We start from the raw sequence: 22,231 nt of genomic DNA on the forward strand, positions 1-22,231 counted from the left end.
TAGTAAGTCCATTCTGTGATTAAGGTGATTAGGCCTCCTGTGAAAGAACAGGAAAAGAATAGAATGTATTATATTTTCATTTTAATCTGGAAAGTTATTTTGAAAACAAAGCATTTTTTTGTTAGAATAAAGTGAGTAGGTTTCTCGGTCTAATGTTTCAGGGATCATCAAAACCTTGAGTATTTTACAATCCTTATGAAATACAGGTTTTTTTCTTTCTACTCATTCTTCTCATCTAGTGTGATATTGGTCACAGACCCAAAAAGTTACTCAGTTTCACATAAAATCTTGCATGTACTTCTACTGATTATTTGCACAGTCTGTACCTATTTGGAAACAACACCAAAGTTCTGTAATAGGTGGCAGTGGGAAACATAAGGTTTCTGAGGATTGTTAATGGATATCTGACGTTAGTGCCCAGTCATACCATTGCTTCTGCTTGCCTGGAGAAGCAAGAGCAGCGTCTGTGTTCTGGAAACTGGAGTGTGTTCTGATTCATCTACATAAGCATACATAGTCTCTGGACTTTTCAGTGCAACCACGAGGAATGAGGATGAGCAACTGGATTTGCTGTGAAGCAGGAACACAAACCTGTCACTGTGATGCAGAAGTTAATAGGTGACCTTCTGATCGCTGCTGCTAATAGAACAGTAGAACGATGAGTTATTTTTAGCACTCAATGTGATGTTTGAGGTTCAAAATCAGGGCCTGTGTGTTAAAGATTACACACACACTGCTCTCAAAGGTCTAAATTGTGTCAGACTTAAAGAATGCAAACAATCTGTGGGATTAGTGCGTCTCTCTTGCAAACACGGAACTCAAAGCCTGGAGTTTGTATGCCATTCACTCTGTTATTAGTGGGGCTGGTAAATGGCTAATTTGATCATCACTTTCATAAATGTTAACTTTTTATCATACTTAAAACTCCCTCCCTTGGGTTGGTGTACATCTGTCCATATGGCTGATCTGAAGTTTGCTGTGACTGGTGCTGGAAGCAGTTGTATTTGGGGTGAGGGAGACAGGTGGCCCTTAAAGGTGCATCAGCCCACTGGGTTAATAGACAATTTCTCAGTGGGAAACTTGTCAGCTGTTAGGAAGTATCTGCCTGTTCTTGCCTTCCTTAAGTGCGGCCTGTCTGCAACAGTTTCTGTTCACCCTGTTTTTGGATTTGTGTTTGAGACTTTGGGGTGAAAATTGATTATTGATAAACTTGTTTTACGTGAAAACCAAGCCCAGTTTGGAAAATTTAACATTAAAAACAAACAAACAAAAAAACCCAACATTTTAGTAACTTCAAAAGTAACATTATTATTTTCTTTTAAGGGAAGGGATAGTGGCATAGAAAAAACTCTGTATGAGGAGTATATTTACTGTACGTGTGAAATTAGCAATACCATCATTACTGCATGGCAGTAATGAGCTGAGGAAGCATTGCTTTGTAGTGCTAGTAGGCAAAAAGGGGTACAGGTTGGAATACAGGTGGCTCTATTTTATTAATTTAACTCTTTTTCCCTGTGAAGAGGAAACATTTTCTCTTTCAGACAGCTTTGAATTTTTGACATTTTGAGAAGTCTCATGTTGGGATGGTGCTGATGCTATGTTAGCCCATTAAGACTAGCAGCATACAATTTACAACTGAGATTATAGGAATTTATAAAGGGACTGGCTCTCTAAATTGTATGGGAGCACTTTGATGTCTGGAGATGTTGTGAAGATTATTTTGAAATTTGGTTGTGAATTATATTCAAGCATAATAATAGCAAATTAAGGTGAGACAGAAAAGTAGAGTCCAGGGCAACTACCTCTTGGAATGTTTTAATTCATATACCTGCTTCTTGGTAAACAGAAACAAGATGTTTTGAAAGGGGAAGCAATCTGCTGAAGGACACACCCTTTGATAGGGAGTAAAATATTGTTTTACTTCAGGTTATATTCCACAGTATGCAGAAAGTAACATCTGCATACAAAAAGACCAGTATAGCCAGCAACCTGAGATACTGATGTGAGCACGTGTAGCTGGCTTTGATCTGCTTAGGCAGCATGTGTACTTATCCCCAGATATAAAATATTGAAGGCACACTATGGTGAGTGATGTCATTTGGGAGGGGCTTCATTTTTGTTCTGTTAGGCACCAGCAATGCAGAAATCTTGTGTCATAGAATCATAGAATTGTTTGGGTTGGAAGGGACCTTTAAGATGGTCTAGATCCAGACCCCTTGCTATAGGCAGGGACACCTCCCAGTAGACCAGGTTGCTCAGAGCGCCATCCAGCCTGGCTTTGAATGTTTCCAGGGAGGGGGAATTTGCATCTCGTTGGGCAGCCTGGCCCAGTGTCTCACCACCTTCACAGTAAAGAATTTCTTCGTAACATCTGGTCTAAATCTACTCTCTTCCAGTTCAAAGCCGTTTCGCCTTGTCCTGTAACTACCTACCCTCCTCAGCTTTCCAGAAGAGCCTCTTTAGGTACTTGGAAGGCTACTGTAAGATCTCCTTGGAACCTTCTCTTCTCCAGTCTTAAAAGTCCAAGCTCTCTCAGCCTGTCCTTATAGGGGAGGTGCTCCAGACTTCTTTGTAGCTTTCTTCCAAACTTCCTCCATCTGCTCTATCTTCTTCCCTTCCCCCAGCCACAGCACATAAGGAAGTGCAAATAGGATCACCAGCTGTACCTTTCAGAGCCACGTGTTACAGTGTTAGCTGTGCTACTACCTTCTGACCCGCACCATGCTGTACTCTTCACAGTCTCTGATATATTGCGGAATGCACTGCCTTTAGTCTGACATCACGCCAGTCATTAAAGTGCTGAATTCCATAGTGCCAAATCTGTGACATCTCTCTCAGGTTCCTTCCAAGTGGCACCTATGTATTTCCCAAAATCTTTGTCTTGCTCTTTAATAATTACTGCCACGCTGTGTACTTGTCTTATGGTGGTGTGTATTGTTCTACAACACAGAGCTGCTGTTTGCAGCATCTCTCGGGTGCTCTGGTGTACCTCCCTGAAGATGCTCAAGCACTGCCTGATCACCTGATGCGACTGCTCATCGCCTCTAGTTAGATTCCTTGTCACTTTGAAGGTTTTATGGTAGCTATGTGGTGGCATTATGCACATGCAAAACAAGGGAATGAGGGTGGTGACGTACTGGAACAGGCTGCCCAAGGAGGTTGTGGATGCCCCATCCCTGGAGGCATTCAAGGCCAGGCTGGATGTGGCTTTGGGCAGCCTGGTCTAGTGGCTGGCAACCCTGCACACAGCAAAGGGGTTGAAACTGGGTAATCTTTGAGATCCTTTTCAACCCAGCTCGTATGGTTCTGTGACACTGGGGAGAGGGGTGGGATGAGTGATGGGAAGACTGGGATTAAAGAATCAATTTTCAGCCATATGGAATGACTGTCCTAATTCCATAATTTCCTCCTCTTCCTGAGCTTCTGCCTCTGAGGGCTTAAATGATTCCATATCCTGCAGTGGGTGAAGCTACAATATAAATTTCATTGAAATAATAAAATGAAAGTAAGTTATTTCCATTTTAGAAAGTCTGGTTCTTGTAATCATGTGGGTGACTTTATTGCTAGCACTGGGACTGTGTTTTAAGTTTAATGCAATTATACTTCCGTAAGTGAGATGGTAAAGTATTTAAAGGCTTGTTTTGGATAAAAGTTCTCCTGTATGAAGTGTGTTAGAATAATGGTATAAAAATAAAATGAGAAAACAAATTTGGCATGGTTGGAAGCATTGGAAAGTCTTAGGAAATATATTTTGTTGTGATTGCACTGATTTAGTGAAAAACGACTTTTGAATAATGAAATGAGTTTCTGTGGCGAGAGTGTCTTCTTCGTGTCTGAGAGTCAGGGTGCTGGACTACCTTGAAGCTGGAGTGGTGGCTGGTGTCTTGCCTCAGTTCACGTTGCCACCTAGTTGCAGAAGAGACAAATGCTATGGAATGCTCACGGGGTGATTCATTTCTGAGGTACTCATTCTGAATATTCTGTACAGGTGAGAGCATGTGGTGAAGTGGATAGGTACCTACAAAGCCTGGTGCTGTGTGGAGGAGTGTGCAGAGGTCAGTGAAAGAGCGCAATGGACCAAGTCTGCAAGAAGCTGCAAATTCATGTCTAAGTGTAACTTTAAAATATGTTGGTTGGCATGTTTTGATATGTACTTAATATGAAGAAAAATGTGAGTCGAAAAATCATCAACTTTCCTCCACTTCTTGCTTTTGATTCTACTGCTTGCTTTTATTTCCTGATAGAGGAAGACTCAGTTGTTCTTTGAGCCTCTGTATTGGAAAGCAAGTTCTGAATATCCAAAATTGGGTTTTTCAAACCCTAGGTGAAACAGAGTCTCCATGTTTAAACTTCTGTAAACGTTTCATTGCCAAATCTCTGATGCAGTATTCAAGAACAATGCTTTATGTCACCAACAGCTTCTAAGATGCTTTCATTTATTTTGATGTACTTGGAACTTGTTGCTTGAGTGGAATTAATGAAGCAGCTGATGCATGTTAAGTAATTCCCATTGATTTAGTCATGGACATCAGTTGCAAGCAACGAAATAGGATAGAAAGAATTTTCCAGATTGCAGGATGAATCTGACAGTATTTTTAGATTAAAAAAAAAAAAACAAAAAAACCCTCTCACATGTATCCCTTGGTACAGACACTCAGAGGGTCATCTTTCTTTGTTCTGCTAATGTGTGCATGTGACTTCAAGGCCATGTTGAGTGACTACTCTTTTACCATACTGAAGGCTCCATATTTGCTAGCACTGTTAATTATGTCTGTATAAGGAGAATAGTTTTATTGGGATTGTAACAAACATTAAGGTACGTTCACTGGATGTGATTGCTGTTGAGACTTCAAAATGGTGGAAAAATATTCTTTACTAACAATTGTGTGAATTTTTAGCTAGTGCAGTAATCTTCTACAGTATGCAGAGCCATTGTATTTAAGCTTTGTGGACTTAAAACCCCTTTTTAGGAGGGGATGGGTAAGTTGACAGGCAGATGTAATCCTAAAAACTTGGAAAAAGCAACAAAATATGGGTGATACTTGTGGAAGTGCTTCCGTAACAATTGAGAGCTATTCTAAACCTAATTTAATTACAGCTAATTTAAACGTAACCAACAGACAAATAGACATGCATTTGCATTCATTGGTATACTGGACAGAGAAATGTTTTCTTGTTTCTGTCTGGAATGTACAGTACTATAAAGCAGTATGTAGTCTAGGTGCTACGTGAGCAATACATGCTTATTTAATAAAGCTCCAGAAGTGTCTGGTTACAGCTACAGAATACTGCCATTTTGTTTGGGTTTTGTTTTTTGCCTTGCTCATAGTGTGTGTGTGTGTGTGTGTGTGTGTGTGTGTGTGTACAGGGGTAATGAATGCAAGTTGTGTCTTGCCACAGGTAGGATACTGCTTTTTACTATGAAGTCAGGGAGGATGTTGTCAGCAATGTCCCTGAAGACAACTTGTGGTATTGGCTCAGAAACTATTTGGGTTTGTCTATCAAGGGCACGTGTGTGCTCCGTTTTAATATGTTTTCCATGCAACTGCTGAATGTTGACTTTCATAGCATATTTTGTTGAAACGTAGAGTGCCAGGGCTATCTGCAGAGAACATATGGGTAAGCTCTGCTTTCATCTCACTTAAGTAGTTTGCCAAACAAAATCTGTTACAGCATAGAAAGAATGCTTTTGCCAAATGTAGCTGGTCAGTAAGTGATGTAGTTCATCCTTAAAAAGGAAGATCGAGACATGAGATACATTGTATGCATCGCAAGTAACATTGCAGTCACAAAACGGCGGTGTAGGCAGAGAACATACACCAAAATGAGCAGGAAAATATGATGTTCATCATGCTTTTCTTCTTTTTTTTGTTCATCCGTCTTCCAACTTTCTCTGGTCAACAGTACTGTTCTGGTGGTGGCTGGGATTAATGAAGAGTTAGAGCTGAGATGCTGCCAGCTGTTTGAGGTCTGAATGTGTTGTTCCTATTCTTCCTTCCTGGTTCTTCAAGATGAGCATTTGCTGTTACACTGCTGTAGAGCCTGGCTGCCTGGGGCCAAATGGTAAATCCTTGACAAGAGTGTCTCTGATCCCTTCCTTTTTCTTCTCACTTGAGCCAAAGTTTCAACCTTAGAGGCCCAACAGTACTTAACGGCCTAATATTGAGAGGTGAATCTAGTTGCATAACCTCAGGAAGGTCACTCAGATGAGCTAGTGTGATGCCAGTAAAACATGATGAGGCTGTGGCCTAGTGTATGCAATAAGGACCAACAGCTGCATACATGTCTTCAGTCCAGCTTTGCTGCTGAAAAACTTAACTGTATGTGTATTCTGACCCCATCTGCCTTCAAATTGTTGGGGGTAAAAAGCAGTAGACTTCAGATTTTTATTTTTTTTTTCTTGGTATTGTCTAATTCATGTCTAGAGGGAATAGCTTGCTGAACGGAAAAGGCCTGTATTTTCTCACTCTGAGGCATTGTGATTTTTTTTTTTTTTAAGTATGTTGAAGTATGACATGATTGGCTTATGTTGCTTTTATCTCTTGTATAGAGAGATTTTTCTGGTTAAACCTGTATTTATCTGATTTTTATTTTTATTTTTATTTTTTTAAGAAATCTGACATACCAGCACAATTCACTGTTCAATTTTTGTAGCATTATATTTTAATTGTCTTTAATTTATAACCTTAAAGCTGTGTTGTAATAAGAAAATCTCAATAGAAAATAGGAGAAATAACACTTTATTTTTTTTTTTCCTCTCCTCTAAGTCTGTTTTTTCAAGACTTTTCTTTTTAAGGAGAGTCATGAAAAAGATAGCAAGCTCTGCTTGAAGTTCTACACTTTTGGAGTTGTTAACTACTGCAGAATTGCCTTCACCTTAGTTTCTTGTATGCTCCCACCTACTTATGTCAAATTTTTGCATTCTTGCTATCAGTTCACTCATTTTCAACTCAAGATCGATTTCTGAATTAATTCACTCTTGCAATTTCCTGCTTGCTGTTCGTGTCTCCAGTTGAACTACATCCTATGAGAACAGCTGTGCGATTTGATGTGGCATATGTCTTAATATCACTTAAGACTTAAAAAATGAAAATAAAGATGTTTGAGAAATTTTGTGCTGCTATTATACTAACATGAATACTAGCTTTGAAGAGAGAAGAGGTAGCAGTTCTGTTAAGTCTTTGGGTGGAAGTAATTAAAAGGAAGCTGCTATTTACGTTTGGTGCTGTGTGTAGTGCAGTTACAGAAGTGCTGTATCATGTGCTATCTATCTGAATGCCCCATTCTGTGCCTTTGCCAGGAAGGAATGTGTTTTGGAGGATTGCACAGAAGACAATATTGTGTGTTCCTTTCAGTAGGTTCCCTATGGTCTTCAGCCATTTCATTTTGTCCTTGGAGTCCGATGAGACTTCTGTGACATTTTCTTTAACAAGCCTGCTCACCTTCCCCTGAGCTCCAATGGATTTTGATCATTCGCTGCATAGTGTTGTGTGAGGAGTCACTGTTCATTGCTTGTTTGGACCTGTTATATATTAGCTTCATTTGCTCTCCCTAATTCCTGCATTGAAAGTTGGGTCTCTTTCTGTTATTCTGTCACTTGTAGTTTTATAGGTCTTGTGTCTGTTCTTTTTTTTAAAGACTCTGGTCTTACTCACATTTGCTTAGTTTCCTGAAAATACTTTGTGAGGGAAATCTTAAGAAGGTAGCACTGGCTTTTTTTTTTTTTTTTTTTAAGAGATGTCTTGCTTTGTAAACTTGCTAGTGAAGCAAGTGTGTGGACAAAGACTTTTCACTCTTCCTTAGTGTTTCCTATTGTGATTTATCCTGTGAAGTGTTGAAGTTGTAGTTACCCTTCCATGTCCAGTCTGGAGCATGATAACAGTGCCCATTGGAATGGTTTCAGTCATTGATTTTGTAGAGAGGACTGCAAATAGTGTTGATAGGCCTCCTACTGTGTTTTCCAAGATTGCCTGCATTGGAATGACTAAGGCTTAAAAGTGGTCTCTGTAGCCCTTCCACGTAAGGATGGTTTACAACTCCATTTTTTTCCCTGGTTCTCTTATTAAATGGCAAAGCTTTCAGGTTTGAATTTGAGAGATGCGAAGGGGTTTGTGGATGGATTTGAATTGAATGAAATATTTTATTTTAAGGTATTTTGAACACATCTAAGTAATGTATTTTTGCAGAGAAAATGCATTAGCCAGAAATGCTGAAAAAAACCAACATGCTGCAGAAGTGTTTTTGTGCGACTGTCAGTCATGGGGGATTACAGAAGGGACAGTAGAGCATTCATTATCAAAGCTGGAGGTGTTGCCCTTCTCTCTGTCCTGGTGTCACCTTTGTGAGGGAGTTGCCCTTTGCATCCCTGCTGGTGAGGAGAGGCTAGCAATTCAACTGGTTCCATCCCTGTTCAACAGAGCGAGGAAGACAGGAAGCTTTGAAGCTATTGTTGCAGTTCCAGGTTATGTCTGTGTTCAGCAAAGCTAGACCTAACTCCTGGTGAGGCAACAGGCATGTCTGCTTAGTTAAGATGCAGGTGATAACAGAAAGGTAGAAGAAATACTTTCAATTGACTATGTGAGGAGAACTTACTTTATAAATGAGTTGTTTTGTGCTGGATAAGTGATGCTGATGATGAGAACCTGTTGTTATTCAGTTCTGGTTTTCCCCCGCACACTTCCAAGCCATTGATGCACTAGATGGTGATGGTGCTGTGAGTGACTGTGGAACTCTTTAGATTAAAAATTGAAAGAAGATGAGGTTTTATTTTTGTACACTAGACAGTAATTCAAGTTTTTTATTCTTGACAATATGAGGTCTTTGGCGTCTGTCCCCTGTAAGTGGCTCACACAAAATGATAACTAGACTTTTGTTTTGTAAACTTAGAGACAAATAAATGCTTTAAGTCATAGCAGAGAAACATTCAGAGATATATGTGCTAGAAATCAGTTCTTACTTAGAGCTCAATTTATTACCAAGCTAGGTTTCTATTGATTGCTTCAGAGTTATCTTTTATTACATTATTGGACCTTGAATTCCTTGTTGAAGTCATCGCTTTCTTGCCCCTTGTTGCAAGAAAGACATTTAGGCCCTGGAGCGGGTTCAAAGAAGGGCAACAAAACTGGTGAGTGGTCTGGAGCACAGGGCTTATGAGGAGCGGCTGAAGGAGCTGGGATTGTTTAGTCTGGAGAAGAGGAGGCTCAGGGGAGACCTCATTGCTCTCCATAACTACCTGAAGGGAGGTTGTAGTGAGCTGGCGGTTGGCTTCCTCTCGTGTAACAGTGACAGGACTAGAGGGAATGGCTTCAAGCTGTGCCAGGGGAGATTCAGGCTGGACTCTAGGAAATATTACTTCTCTGGAAGAGTATTCAGGCACTGGAATGGGCTGCCCATGGAGGTGGTGGAGTCACTGACCCTGGAGGAACGGTTGGACGTTGTGTTCTCACTAAACCATGTCCTTCAACTATTGGTGATAGGTGGATGGTTGGACTGGGTGATCTTGTAGGTCTTTTCTGTGATCACTGGTCTGTTAGTCCATTATGCTGTAGGAAGAGAATGGCATCCATGATAGAGTGGGACAGTGTTCCCACATTCTAGAAGATGATGTGTTAAGTCTATTTTCCTTCTCTTGAAACTTTCTTTTAAATTTGTTCTTCACTCTTACCTGTTCTTCTGAGCTCTAGCTTTTCTCAGCTGTCTTGCAGAATTTTTCTTTCATTTCATCTGCTTTCTCAGGTGATGGTTCCCCTGCTTGTGATGAACTAACACATTCCTTATTTAAATGTTCATTTCCTGCCTTGATTCCATCCTACTTTTTCTTTAATAAATTTGAATCCTGGAAATAGTTAAAGAGAGGAAGCTATTGCAATGAGTTATAAAGAGATATGGCATATAAATGATGATATAATGGTATATGTCAAAGACTCTTACATAATTGATGGCCTTTCAAAACTGGAGGGAATGGATTTGTGTGTGTGTGCAAGGATTCTTTTGAGATTAAAATGTGCAACTAAGAAGACCTTGGAAGGAGAACTAGAATGAACTAGAGTGACTTTTTAAGTGGGTATGGTCAAACTCTTATGACTCTAAAATGTGTGTGTTTTTGAGGCAGTGAGGCAAAATGATTTTGGCAGTCCCTCCTTGGCTGCATTTTAAGGTCCTCCAGAGCCCCTTGATGGGCTGAGAGGTGCAGCTAAACCCTGTAGCTACCATGAGACACCAGCTTCTGTGAGTTTAGTAAAAAGTTACTCAGCGAAGAAGAGGTTGGGTACATGTTAATAAACCTCTATTTCCCTGAGGTGATGAGTGGTTAATTTCCATGATGGTGTTATGAGGAGGGGAAGGTCTTGCCCTTTCTCTGTTCGAATGACTTGTGTTCTGCCTGCTTCCTTTTGTCAAGTTGGACATTTTGAGTTATCCTTAAAATATATTCTAAAGCAATGATCCCAGTCACAATCCAGTTTTTTCTCACTCCTTTTCCTGGTCTGTCTGCACCTCTTTTCACCACAGTCATGTTTGAGTCTATAGGCTCTCTAGCCTCACAAGAGAAGAAAGTATGGGAAAACGGGATGGAGGGAGGTGGGTCAGCTGGTCTTGAACCTGTGGCTGTAATATGTTAGTTAACTGATTTTATTCATTTGTTGTAGGTAAATTAGTTGCCAATGTCCAGCACAGCAGGTGAGTGAAAAACATGAAATTAAATTACTCGATGACTGTGCTGGTAGAATCTCTAGTATTTTGGTAGTCAGATGTATTACTGCTGAACAGTTGATTTCTATCACCAATAGAAATGTTAATTCTCTCCAAATAGTAAGCTGATAGTTATGGCTTGGATCCAAACTCCTGTTTTTACCCCTCTCAAAGTTATTTTTTACTCTCAATTCTTATTCAAAATAACTTTCTCTAATCTTGGAAACAGTGTGAGATTGCTATCAGTGCAAGTCTGTAAATGTGAGATTCATTCTAGTGTTTTTGCTTGAATGCAAGGTATCGAATATCTTTCAGAATGATCTGCACAGTTGTGGAAGGTTATTTTAGACAGAAAAGTCTAGACAGTTCTTAAGATCTATTGCACATCTCTACACCTGCCAAAACTTGGGAGGGAGTTTTGTGCAAATTATATTACTGCTCCACAAAGTCTTTTTATAATACAAATAATATTTTATTTTATTTTATTTTTAAATCAAAATCATAGTTAGTAATGTGATAAAACTTGGGTACCATTGCAATTGGTACTTCAATTTCTGTTTTCCCTCATTCTGTAGTAGTTATGTAAATGGGAATGATCTTTCATGCATGGTTTTCATTTATGCATGTGAAACAATACAAAGATTTCTCTTCAACGTGCAGTTGAGATGTGCTTTTAAAACACACGCAGAGCATCAAATGAATAGTTGGAGACTTCAGAAAGGCTCTTGAGTGGGTAAAAAAGATAAACATAGATGTCTTTTCCAAGAATAGAATCTTAATTGCATTTTTAAAGAAATAAGTACTAGAAACTATTTTCTTGCCTGAGCCTGCTAATGTTGCCATGATTTATTGTGATATGTTTGAATTTAAATCAGTGAAAAATTTATTGCTAAATTTATTTCTCAGCAACTTATTGAGAACAGAATAATTGAGAAAATAAGTCTGACTGTTACTCTGTTGTAAATTGTAACAGATGCAAAGCAGCTTGACTTAGAGCATGTTTTGTTTGTCTTGTCTGTATAACCTGTAACCAGGATATTCTGTCCATTTAAGAAGGTAGAAACATCCTGTGCAACTTGGATGTCACTGTAACGAGCTACCTATTGAAAATGCATCATTCTGAGTGATGTAGGCTTCTTCTAGAGCTTTTAATTAATTTAAGTTTCTTTAAGATATCTAGACTTTGTTAGCAGGCCATATTCAATCTACGTTAGGTGCTGAAAAACAAAGAAAATACAAGGAAAGAACTAAGATGTTTGGAAGAAGGGAGAAATAAGAAGTGTGTTTAGGTTTGCATTTCAATGCTGACTTTTAAACTTAAGTATTATTATTTAGTTAATTTTGTTGAATGGATTTGAGATGTTTTTCCTCTATTTTCCTTTCTTTCTTAGGAGAATAAGGGTTTTTTTTTTATTATTGTTGTTTGCGTATTTAAATATTTCATTGATATGATGGAAAATTAAACAATATGCCATAAATGTGGTTGCAATCCCAATTAAATTGTTAAAGACTTTTCCACATGCTTCTTAGAAAAAGTAATAAGGCTTATATTAGAAAGCTCATCTTAAACCATTAGTGAAAGCCTGCCATAACTGTGGGTTTGTCTTCACTTTCTGTTTTTTATAGTTTTGACCACTTAATCTAAATGCATTTGTCTGAGCAGCTGTGCCCCTGTATTGACTGCTTTGAATTAACATTATAATGATTTTAAAAAGTATTTTACTTTACAAAATAATTATGTTGTGTGATCACAAAAGTATTGTGTTTATCTAAGTTGTAATAGACCTTCAAGAACAAACAAGTATGAATTAAAAAAAAAAAAAAAAGAAAGAAAAAAAAAAAGAAAAAAAAAAAAAGCCCCAGAGATAAGTTGAAAGACATAGCTGTATTCCTTGGGGGTTATGTACATTTATTTTTTTTTTTTTAAGTCTCATATTTTAGCACAGAACATTGAGTCGACACACACAAAGACTAGAAGCAAAAGCAACAGCGTGTCCAAGAAACTTGAAAAGTAAAAATTTCATTGCATGCTAACTAGCATTTTATTCTAGGTGTTTGTGCAATATGTAATGGGAACTATTGGCTTTCAATGGCAAATGATGGGAAACAGTGGTCTGCAAGACAGCATTAAAAATTGGGAATGCCAAACATGTGCTCAGTGTGTCAGCCTTAGTTGAGAATTTGCTTTAAAAAAATAAATTGTTAAACAATGAAGGCTAGATCGTTTTATTATTTTTCCTGGGAAAAGAGTTTGTGTAGCCTAAGGGAGAAATTGGTGCCTGTGGGAAACGGAACGCTGGGCTCAATTTTCAGGATTTATGAGGCCTTGCCAAGACAGATGGAAAGAGAGAGTGCGCCCTGCACAACTGTAGCTCTGGGAGACTGCGCTCATCTTGCATGCAGGATCTCACATTCATAATTACGCTTAAAATTCAAGCTGTAGCCACCAGTAGCTCTGCACGTGGAGGAGTCAAGCCTGTCCAGCCAGATTTTGATGTGTTGCAATAGTTAAGCTTGCATGAGACATATAAAGGGGTTACTGTTAAATGCCAGGCTGTCCGTCCTTATTAATTTCTTGGTGAGTGTTATAAAGGCAAGTGATGTGTGCTAAAGTGGGCGCCAATGAGAGTTCTGATCTTCTGTGAGCAGAGAGTGTAGGGTAGTAATGGCTTGTCCTGCCCCTAGGAAGCAAACTTGTTAGATGTAGGCCCTTGGGCCCCTGTGTGGTTTGTCTTGGCTGCTTTCTTGGCATGCACTGGGGTGCTTGCTCTCCAGGCTGCTACTGCACCCTGATGGGTTGAACTGAGTTCTTGTCTCCTGTCTCGTTTCTTTGCAGTTCAGAGCGCTATCAGTGTTTCTCATCTTCAGCAGTCCCTCTCCATGTCTTCCTCTTCATCCAACTCAGTGGATAAACATCTTTTTTACAGTTAAAAGTTCAGTTTTTTAAAACTGATTGGTGAACCTACATAGTTATTGTAGATGCTACAAAATAGATGTCAAGTGTGTAATCTGAATCTTGTTTGTGTCAACTATTGTCAGCATGATACATTTCTACCAAACAAACATTGGATCTATTCCTTTAGCTCCTGTTAATATGTTGGATCAGAGTAGTACTTTGTCTTTAAAATAACACAGCCACCCAAATGTTTTTCCCTAGACTGCTGTACACAAAATCTTTAAGAACAGTCAAAACAAGCACTATATACGAGAAAACAGATTTAACATATACAATTGAGTTAAATGGAAGACAAATCCTTTTTCTAATCAGTTTAACCAACAGAAGAGGGAAAGAGGTACTATGGAGGTACTGCAGAGAAAACAGGATCATACAATCATAATTTAAAGCGAGGATATTGTTGTGACAGATAAAATGCTCTTAACTGTTTTAAAAATACTTTGTAGCTACAAAAATAAAATTAAATTTCTTATTGATGTGTGCTGTTAACTTACAGCTTACTTAAGGGGGAGGAAAGAGTGATTGATTCAGGAAACTGTAGGGGCTCATGAATCAAGCAAGTAGTGAGACTTGAGGCTAACGTCAGGTTGGTTGCTTTGCCTTTTTTTTGTTCCATTTCCCTCTCATCATTCAGCTGTTTTATTTAGAAGTGGATGAGGGACTGTGAATTTTTGTTCTGTTTGTTTGTTTAGCTGGCATTGGGCAAGTTCTTGGTTTTCTTTCTTGCCTTGTATTTATCTTTTTTTGGTTGACTATTTTTTATCAGTGCTTTTCTTCATGGTTAGGATTACGTTAAGGGCTGAATCTGCACATGTCTCTTGGTAGCTTTGCTTGTGCTGACACCAGCGAGACATCCTTACCTTGTTACCTTGATCCATGAAGAGTAAACAGGTTATGTATTGACTCAGGTAACCCCAAGGTCCTTAAAATCTGCATACTCCATCTCTGCACCCTTTTGGAACAACTTTGAATCCTTGATTTCACTGCAAGTTTCTTTGATAATTTGACACTATATATTGTCTGCTATTCCATTTGTCTATTTTTTTTTTAATGATGTGGGGACGGGAAGCAAAACACAGAAATTGTAATTATGTCCCCTTCTCTCTTTCTGTTGTGCTTTGTTAGGCCTGGATGATTGCCTGCAGCAGTATGTCCACAAATTTGAACGGGAGAAGATAAATGGTGAGCAGTTGTTACAGATTTCTCACCAGGATCTTGAAGATATGGGTATCACACGGATTGGACACCAGGAACTGGTTTTAGAAGCTGTGGATCTCCTGTGTGCACTGGTTAGTGAAGTGGTGAACAGACAAAGAATTTCTTTAAATGCTTTTCTTGTTGAATATGTAAAGCAAGCCTAATGAAATCATAATGCCTTCCACACTGTTAGACGTTACGGCAAAAGAAAGCAGTAAGTTTAGTTCTTGCAGGCTTTGTGTTATAGCTCTGACTTTTCTCTGATAAGTGGAAATGCTGATTTAGTTGCATTTCTGAAGAGAAGTGTTGGCTGAGTAGCATTGTGAGATCTTGTGGCTTCTGGTAGTGAACTGTGATTAAAATTACTGTTGAGTAGGGTGAATTTGTTTTAGCAGACAGAACACATGCTGTTGAAATGACAGCGATTAGTGATTTCTCACATCAGCTGAAATGAGAATAGGACAAGATCTTGTAGTCCACATACAAAGTGAAATAAGTGCTCTTGAAGTAAGGGATGTTTTGATTACTAAGTAACTGTGTGAGTTCAACTTACTGGATTTGGAACATAAGCTGTTCCTTCGTATTACCCCTCATATATTACTGTGCGGATGCTTTTAGAACAAACATACTCTGAAATGAATAAATATATTTCAGATTGTTTTGCTATGCCATGTCACTGCTGCAGGAATTATTTAAAAGCTGTAGTTTGGACATAGTCTTGAAAATGTATTTGATGTAGTGCAGTGCTTGAGTGCCAGAGATATTATATACAATGACATCAGCTGGAGGGGTGGCAGAGGCTGCCCTGTGATTCCTTGGCCAGTACTGGCCTGCCCTCTGTTTGTCAGGCGCATCTTGCAGCAAAGAGCGTGTTCTTCTAAAAATGGAGTCTTTATTGCCTGAGTGACACGTGCTTTATGTGCAGCAGGAAGGTGCTGTGGGTGTCGTTTCTATTCATAACCACAAAGACATTACATAGTATATATTGAAGGAAGTATGTTTAATAAAACAACTGTGCAGGGACTGAAACAATTCCCAAAGAGTTGTTCTTATGTTTACTGAAACTTTTATTTTCTTTTCAATATTTGATAAGCAGGGTTTGTTTGTTTGTTTGTTTGTTTGTTAGTTTCTTGTTTATTTTTTTTTAACATTTAAAAGAAAGCTGTAATAGTGGTACTGAGTTAGCATGCATGTGATTCATGTGTCAAGGGATAATCTGTCAGGCAAGTGAAGGAGTCTGGTGAATTACTAAGTGTACTACGTACAGTCCTGACTGATATAATGGATGTGGCAGCCCTCAAAGGCATTTTTTTTTCTTCTTTCTTCTTAAAATATTAGAATAAAATGAACAAAGCTGGATAACTGCCAGAACCTAAAGCTGTGTTTTATCTCCTACAATTTCCTTCTAATTTCCTTAGTAGACAAAAGTTTTGACCTTGGTCTCATTTCTGGAAATCCTTTGTGAAATGCAATTCAAGTTAATGCATTAGACAGAGTTTACATATTGTAGCTGAAATATCCTTGTTTCCTTTTTAAGAAGAGGAGGAAGAATTTCTGTATTTAAGCTGTGCCCTTTGTCACTTTCTACATATCCTTTCCCTTCAGTGTTTGGGATTATGGTAGAAAATCAGTGTTGATCTTTGTTCCAAAGAGACAATGTGTCTTGAATTCTAGAGACAGACAATTTTTTTTTAATTCCAGAAGCGCAAAATTTTTTTTACTGTTGCTGTCTCTTCTCTTTCTGTTTGAGAGAACAGAGGTTTCTCTATTCCACTAGTATTACTGGAAAGTAATTAGTTTGAAAGTAGGTTGGGGATATAAATATGACTTTAAATTTTTGTGTGTGTGTGTGTGTGTGTGTGTGTGTGTGTGTGTGTGTGTGTGTGGTGACATTTCCCCAGTTTTTGTGAACTTTCATTAGAGCCAAAGGCACTCAGGAACTTAGCTTTTCTTCTTTTCGCCATGCTTTTGGTTTATTCTGTGGATATGTAGCATTGACTGGGCCAGCCTGAGGTAGGACTTCAGTTGTTGTCAGTTCTGGTGATAGGTAGAAGCCTTGTGGGTGTTTCAGATATTACTCAGTTCTGTTCTTCCCAAGAAAAATTTACCTTCACAGAATCAAAGAGTTGCCCAGGTTGGAAGGGACCTCAAGGATCGTGAATCTCCAACCCACCCACCACATGCAGGGCCACCAACCTCCCCATTTAATACTAGACCAGGCTGCCCAGGGCCCCATCCAATCTGGCCTTGAACACCTCCAAGGATGGGGCATCCACAGCCTCTCTGGGCAGCCTGTTCCAGCACCTCACCACTCTCTCTGTAAAGAATTTCCCCTTGACATCCAACCTAAATCTCCCCTCCCTCAACTTAAAACCATTTCCCCTTGTCCTGCAGCTATCAACCCTTTCAAAGACTTGACTCCCCTCCTGTTTGTAGGCTCCCTTTAGATACTGAAAGGCTGCAATGAGGTCACCCCACAGCCTTCTTTTCTCCAGGCTGAGCAAGCCCAGCTCCCTCAGCCTGTCTTTGTAAAGGAGGTGCTCTAGTCCCCTGATCATCTTTGTGGCTCTCCTCTGGACCCTCTCCAACAGCTCTCTGTCTTTCTTGTACTGAGGGCTTCAGACCTGGACACAGTACTGCAGATGGGTCCTCACAAGAGCAGAGTAGAGGGGGACAATCACCTCCCTGTCCCTGCTGGCCCCCCCTCTTCTGATGGAGCACAGGATACCATTTGCTTTCCAAGCTGCAAGAGCACACTGCTGGCTCATGTTCAGATTTTCATCCATCAGCACCCCCCCAGGTCCTTCTCCACAGGGCTGCTCTCAAGGACTGCTCCTTCCAGTCCATATATATGCGTGGGATTCCTCCAGCCCAAATGCAAAACCTTGCACTGCTGTGTTGAACCTCATTAGGTTCACCCAGGCCCACCTTTTGAGTCTGTTGAGATCCCTCTGAATGGCAATATCTTTTTTTGTCTAGTTCCCAGCCACTTTTGCAGATTGGAGGTTTGGTTTCCTTACACTGCAATAGCACTTGAGACTCCAAAGGCAGTGAAGTAGCTGTCTTTGGAACATCTTTCTCCTATGGTAATCCTTCTCAAGCATTCACCTTTTCCAAAACTCGTTAGGTTGATGGGGGAAAAAATAGTAAAAAAGGTAGTGGGTCACTTGAGGAAGTATACCAATACACTTAGATTTTATAGGGATAAAGCCCCATGTGTGAATTCTACCCTGCCAAGCTGTAGATGTCTGCAAGTTTTGATGTTTACTGCTGCAACATAGCAAAAAAACCAAACCAAAACAAAAAAACCAAAACCAAACAAAAACAACAACAAAAAAAAAAGAGAAAACAAAAAGAACCCAACAAATCTTTCTCAACTACTTCAGTTTTTAGACAACGTTTCCTAATCTTTCCTTAGCAGCAACATATGCCACAGAGCTGATACTGAAGAGGCAGCAGGAAAGAGTGTGGTCAGGGATAAGAAGTAAAGGTTTCTTGTGAGCACGCGTTTCTGTTGCATTTGAGTTGGTGCAGTAAGATTTTTCTGAACAGATGTTGAAGACCTATTTAAAGATTCATGTAAGGAATTTAGAGAACATATAAAAAGAATTGAACTTTCCAGAGGGGGAAACCAAACCGCATCAGCATGAATGCCTCCATCTTTTTGTGGTGACAGTATTTGCTTGAGTGAGGAAAGGGATGGGTGGAAGATATTTTTGTTGATTGAACTGTTTGGTGGAAAAAGAACAAATATACATAAATATGCTTTTTTAAACTCGTGCAAAACCACAAAAGGAGGGATAAGAATCCTGGAAAATAAGCTTTCTCAATCCATTTGAATAAGTGGGACAAAAAAGAATGTTGATGAAACTGAATGTTTACTCACTGTTCCCTGATGAGTTGCCTTGCATGTTTGGGCTTAATAAACATAAAATAATGCAAACATTAACAGGAAATTATATGCAAATAGAATGACTATTAATGTCATGTTTTTTGGATTAGATTTCTGGATCCTTAACTACATTGTATTATAGGAGCTAATTTTTTCGCTTCCAAACTTTTTTTTTTTCTTGAGATTAGAATGAAGATTGAATGAAGATGTTGATTTTAATTAATTAAAAAACAGAACATAACAAAAATATAACTACCAAAAGCATACCAGAACATACTTTTTTTTTTTCCTTAGCTTTGTACTTTTTAATAATACCACTGGTAATAATGCCAGCACATTAGCAATGCAGCAACATATAACCTCATACCACGAGGTTATCCTACCAAGTAACTCTTGCATTTTATTTGTACTGTTGTCATCTCTGTAAAAGGTCATTTGCTAAAATGACTTTTAAATCCCAAGCTTGATAGTTTACATACCTGATGTCTTAGACTTTTGTGGCTGTTCCTTATCAAAAGTACCACACCTATGCATCATTTCATAAGATTTCAATTTTCTAGAGGTCTCAAATTTTTATGAGGAAGTTTCAAACTCCAGAGGATTCTTTAGGAAATGTTTTTATTAAAAGGGAGAGTAGAAATAAAGGACAGTGACAGTACCTTGTGTTACATCCAGTGTTTATGTATGCATACAGCCCACTGTATAAGCTATTGGACAGGCGTTCAGCCTATTTTTATCCACTTTTTTCTTGAGCTAGTTTTTAGCTGGATCAGACAGAAAATCTAGCTCTTTGCACTGCAGCATTTGAAGATGGCTATGAAAGGGAAGGTGTCCATTGGCAACAGCAGGGCTCTATATCAGCCCAGGTCAGCTGGGACATGACTGCAGTGCTCTTTTGACTTTGGTTAACCACACTTTATTTTTTCTTTTATTCTAGTGCTTCAACCTTGAGCAACTGTTTGGTCAGTGTACTATTTCTCATTAAATATAATGGGGTTTGGAAAGAGCACGCTCTTGTCCACAAGCTCTCTTGTGCACCTGTGCATGCTCTCTCTTGCCATAGCCCCATGTGTGGCTGCCCAGGTTAATGAGTAACAGGCTGGGAATGTTTGACATAAGGTGCTCTTGACCGCTGGCTTCAGCTCCTGTTTTGATGAGAGTAACTTTGATATTTTCCTGCCACTCTCGATTTAAAATATAACCTTCTGTGGCTCATGAGCAACATCTGAAACCTTTTGTTTACTTAAATAATAATATTTTAAATATTATAACCTGTTAATGTAGAATGCTTCAGAAAAGAGTGAGTTTTACGTGTCAGTTGTGTGTTGTTGTGAAGGCTTGTAGGCTGTTGGTGTACTGCCATAATATCAGCATTCCTATCTGTCCTGAATTAAGGCTTCAGGTCCATGACAATAAAAATTAGTTTAAGTCAGCTGCCACCTCCCCTCCCCTCCCCCCCTTTTTCTTTCTTTGATTAGCATCCTTTCTGCTTGCAGTCAACTGATGATGAGGTGAGGCACTTCAGGGAGCTAAACCAGCTCAGAACACAATACAATAAAGGAGGGCATATTTTTTTTTCAAGTGGTTTGCTGCAAAGCAACACTTTGACAGACTTGACATGCAAGAGTGACACTGCAGATGAAGAAGAAATAGCTGGTTATTTGTGGATTGGTCAAGATAGTGTCAGCCTGGACAGCATCACAGCCAGAGCACATACATTTTTTTTAATCACTGGTTGTTTTCTCACTTTGTCAGTGAAAGAAAAATGTGCACAATGGCAAATCTGTATCTGATGAAGGAGCATAATGTTTTCTGTGTGTTAGAGAAAACAGGTCAGGATGCCTGTGGAATAGAGATGGTTTGAGTTGTGATGACCCCTTTGTTCTTGAAATGTTCATTCCTCAGGGCAAATCTGAAATTGAAGAATTTGATATCCTGTATTGATGAGCTATAATGCTCACTGTTGTGCTGAGTAGACGTAGTTCTTAGCCAGGACATTTCCTAAAGCATAAACTGGTGTCATAGATATCTCAGTTGCCCTCTGTAATATCTCTGGAAGAAGCTGTAGAAAGGCTGAGTGCAGCAACTGAACAGTTTGGCCATGGTGTACTCCTGAGACTGCTGAGCAGACCAGCTGTAGTCATAAGGTGGAGGCTCTGTATCTCCAGATACAAAGCCTGTGTTGCTGAAGTCCACCTTGAAATTGAGATCTATTTGATGGAGTTCTTTTAAAAACTAACTGGACTGGAAAAGTCACGCTGAGCTGACCCACTGTGTAAATAAGATGAAACAGGTATGATAAGGAGAGCATAAATATTTTAGAACAAAGATGAAATCGAATCTGATATACCATCAAGTATACTGTTAAGTGCTGGGGCCATCTCTAATCACATACATTTACAAAACAGCACAACTTCTTCACCTGAGTGACTGAAAGAATTTTGGAGATACTTAAATGTACAAAGACTCTCTCAGAGTTAAGTTGTCTGATTAGTTTGTTTTACTACTCTACAGGGGAGAAAAAAAAAAAAAAAAAAGAGAAGTTGTATTTTCTGTCTACTTGTGGAAGGAGGGAGGCCAGCATCCTTTAATTCCTCTGTTCAAGGGGGAAAATTTTGGCACATAGCTACTTTCAAGTTTGTGTGGCCAAAAGAATGTATGGCTGGCTAAACTTTTTGGTGAGAAAGTATTCCTCCAAAAATAAAGTAATTTGCAATGTCCTGTAACAGAGGAGGGGAAAAAAAAAAAAAAAAAGACTGTAAGAAGTAAGAAGTGAATCTGAATGATATTCTTGCGTCTTTTGTTAAAATTAAAAGGTGGTAAGTTTACATATGGTAGTAAGCAAGTATTTGAACATTGTTTATTAATCTGTATCTTTCCCAGTCTGTGATCCTGAAAAATTTAAGGATATCCTCTGCTGTTGTAACAGCGTTTTGGTTTTGTTTGTTTTATTGGATGTATCCTCTTGACCCCTGCTCCTGTGCGGGAGTACTTCCTTGCCAAGGGCCCTGAGGGAAGGGAGGAGGGTATATGGATGACATCCCAATGAGTTCAAGTTATGTACAAGGTATAAGTATTTTAAAGGTAATTTAGTTCAAACCTCTCCTTGCACAGACTTACTTTTGAGCAAAGATTTTGTTTAATCACTTAACTTTCTAAAGCACTCCAGCTTGTATTATGGGCCTTTCTTTGTGGTAAGAATGGGGCCATAAGCCAGCAGTGTGTCCTAGCAACAAGAAGGTCAGCAGCATCCTGAGAGCACGGGCAGGATTTGCAGAAGAGTGATCACCCATTACTTGTCACTCATTAGTCTGCCTATTCCTCCTATACCTCCAAGAATGGGGAAGATACTGACAATACTAAAGCAGGTCAGTGGAGGGCAACCAGGTTGGTCAGGGCAATCAGGCAGTGGATCAGTTTTTCCAGAAAGTTTAGATCTTTGAGATTTTAAAGACTTGATTGGATAAAACTCATAACAACCTGGGGTGAGCTCACAG

The 22,231-nt window shown here is 39.2% G+C and overlaps 1 protein-coding gene across 3 annotated transcripts in view; it reads left to right on the top strand.

Annotated features, from left to right (window-relative positions):
* Positions 1–22,231, top strand: part of CNKSR3 (CNKSR family member 3) — a 63,543-nt gene that overhangs the window by 16,177 nt on the left and 25,135 nt on the right. Inside the window, exons 2-3 of one of the 3 annotated variants that reach the window (XM_052686941.1) lie at positions 10,647–10,677; positions 14,771–14,934. In XM_052686941.1, the coding sequence (XP_052542901.1) occupies positions 10,662–10,677; positions 14,771–14,934 (180 nt within the window). In that variant the 5' untranslated portion in view covers positions 10,647–10,661. Of the gene's footprint in view, positions 1–4,037; positions 4,056–10,646; positions 10,678–14,770; positions 14,935–22,231 lie in introns of those variants that run through there. The other 2 variants (XM_052686949.1, XM_052686932.1) reach the window with 2 other exon arrangements.

This window comes from Tympanuchus pallidicinctus, unplaced genomic scaffold (genome assembly GCF_026119805.1).
Source record: "Tympanuchus pallidicinctus isolate F22 unplaced genomic scaffold, pur_lepc_1.0 scaffold1, whole genome shotgun sequence".
Taxonomy (NCBI): Eukaryota; Metazoa; Chordata; class Aves; order Galliformes; family Phasianidae; genus Tympanuchus; species Tympanuchus pallidicinctus.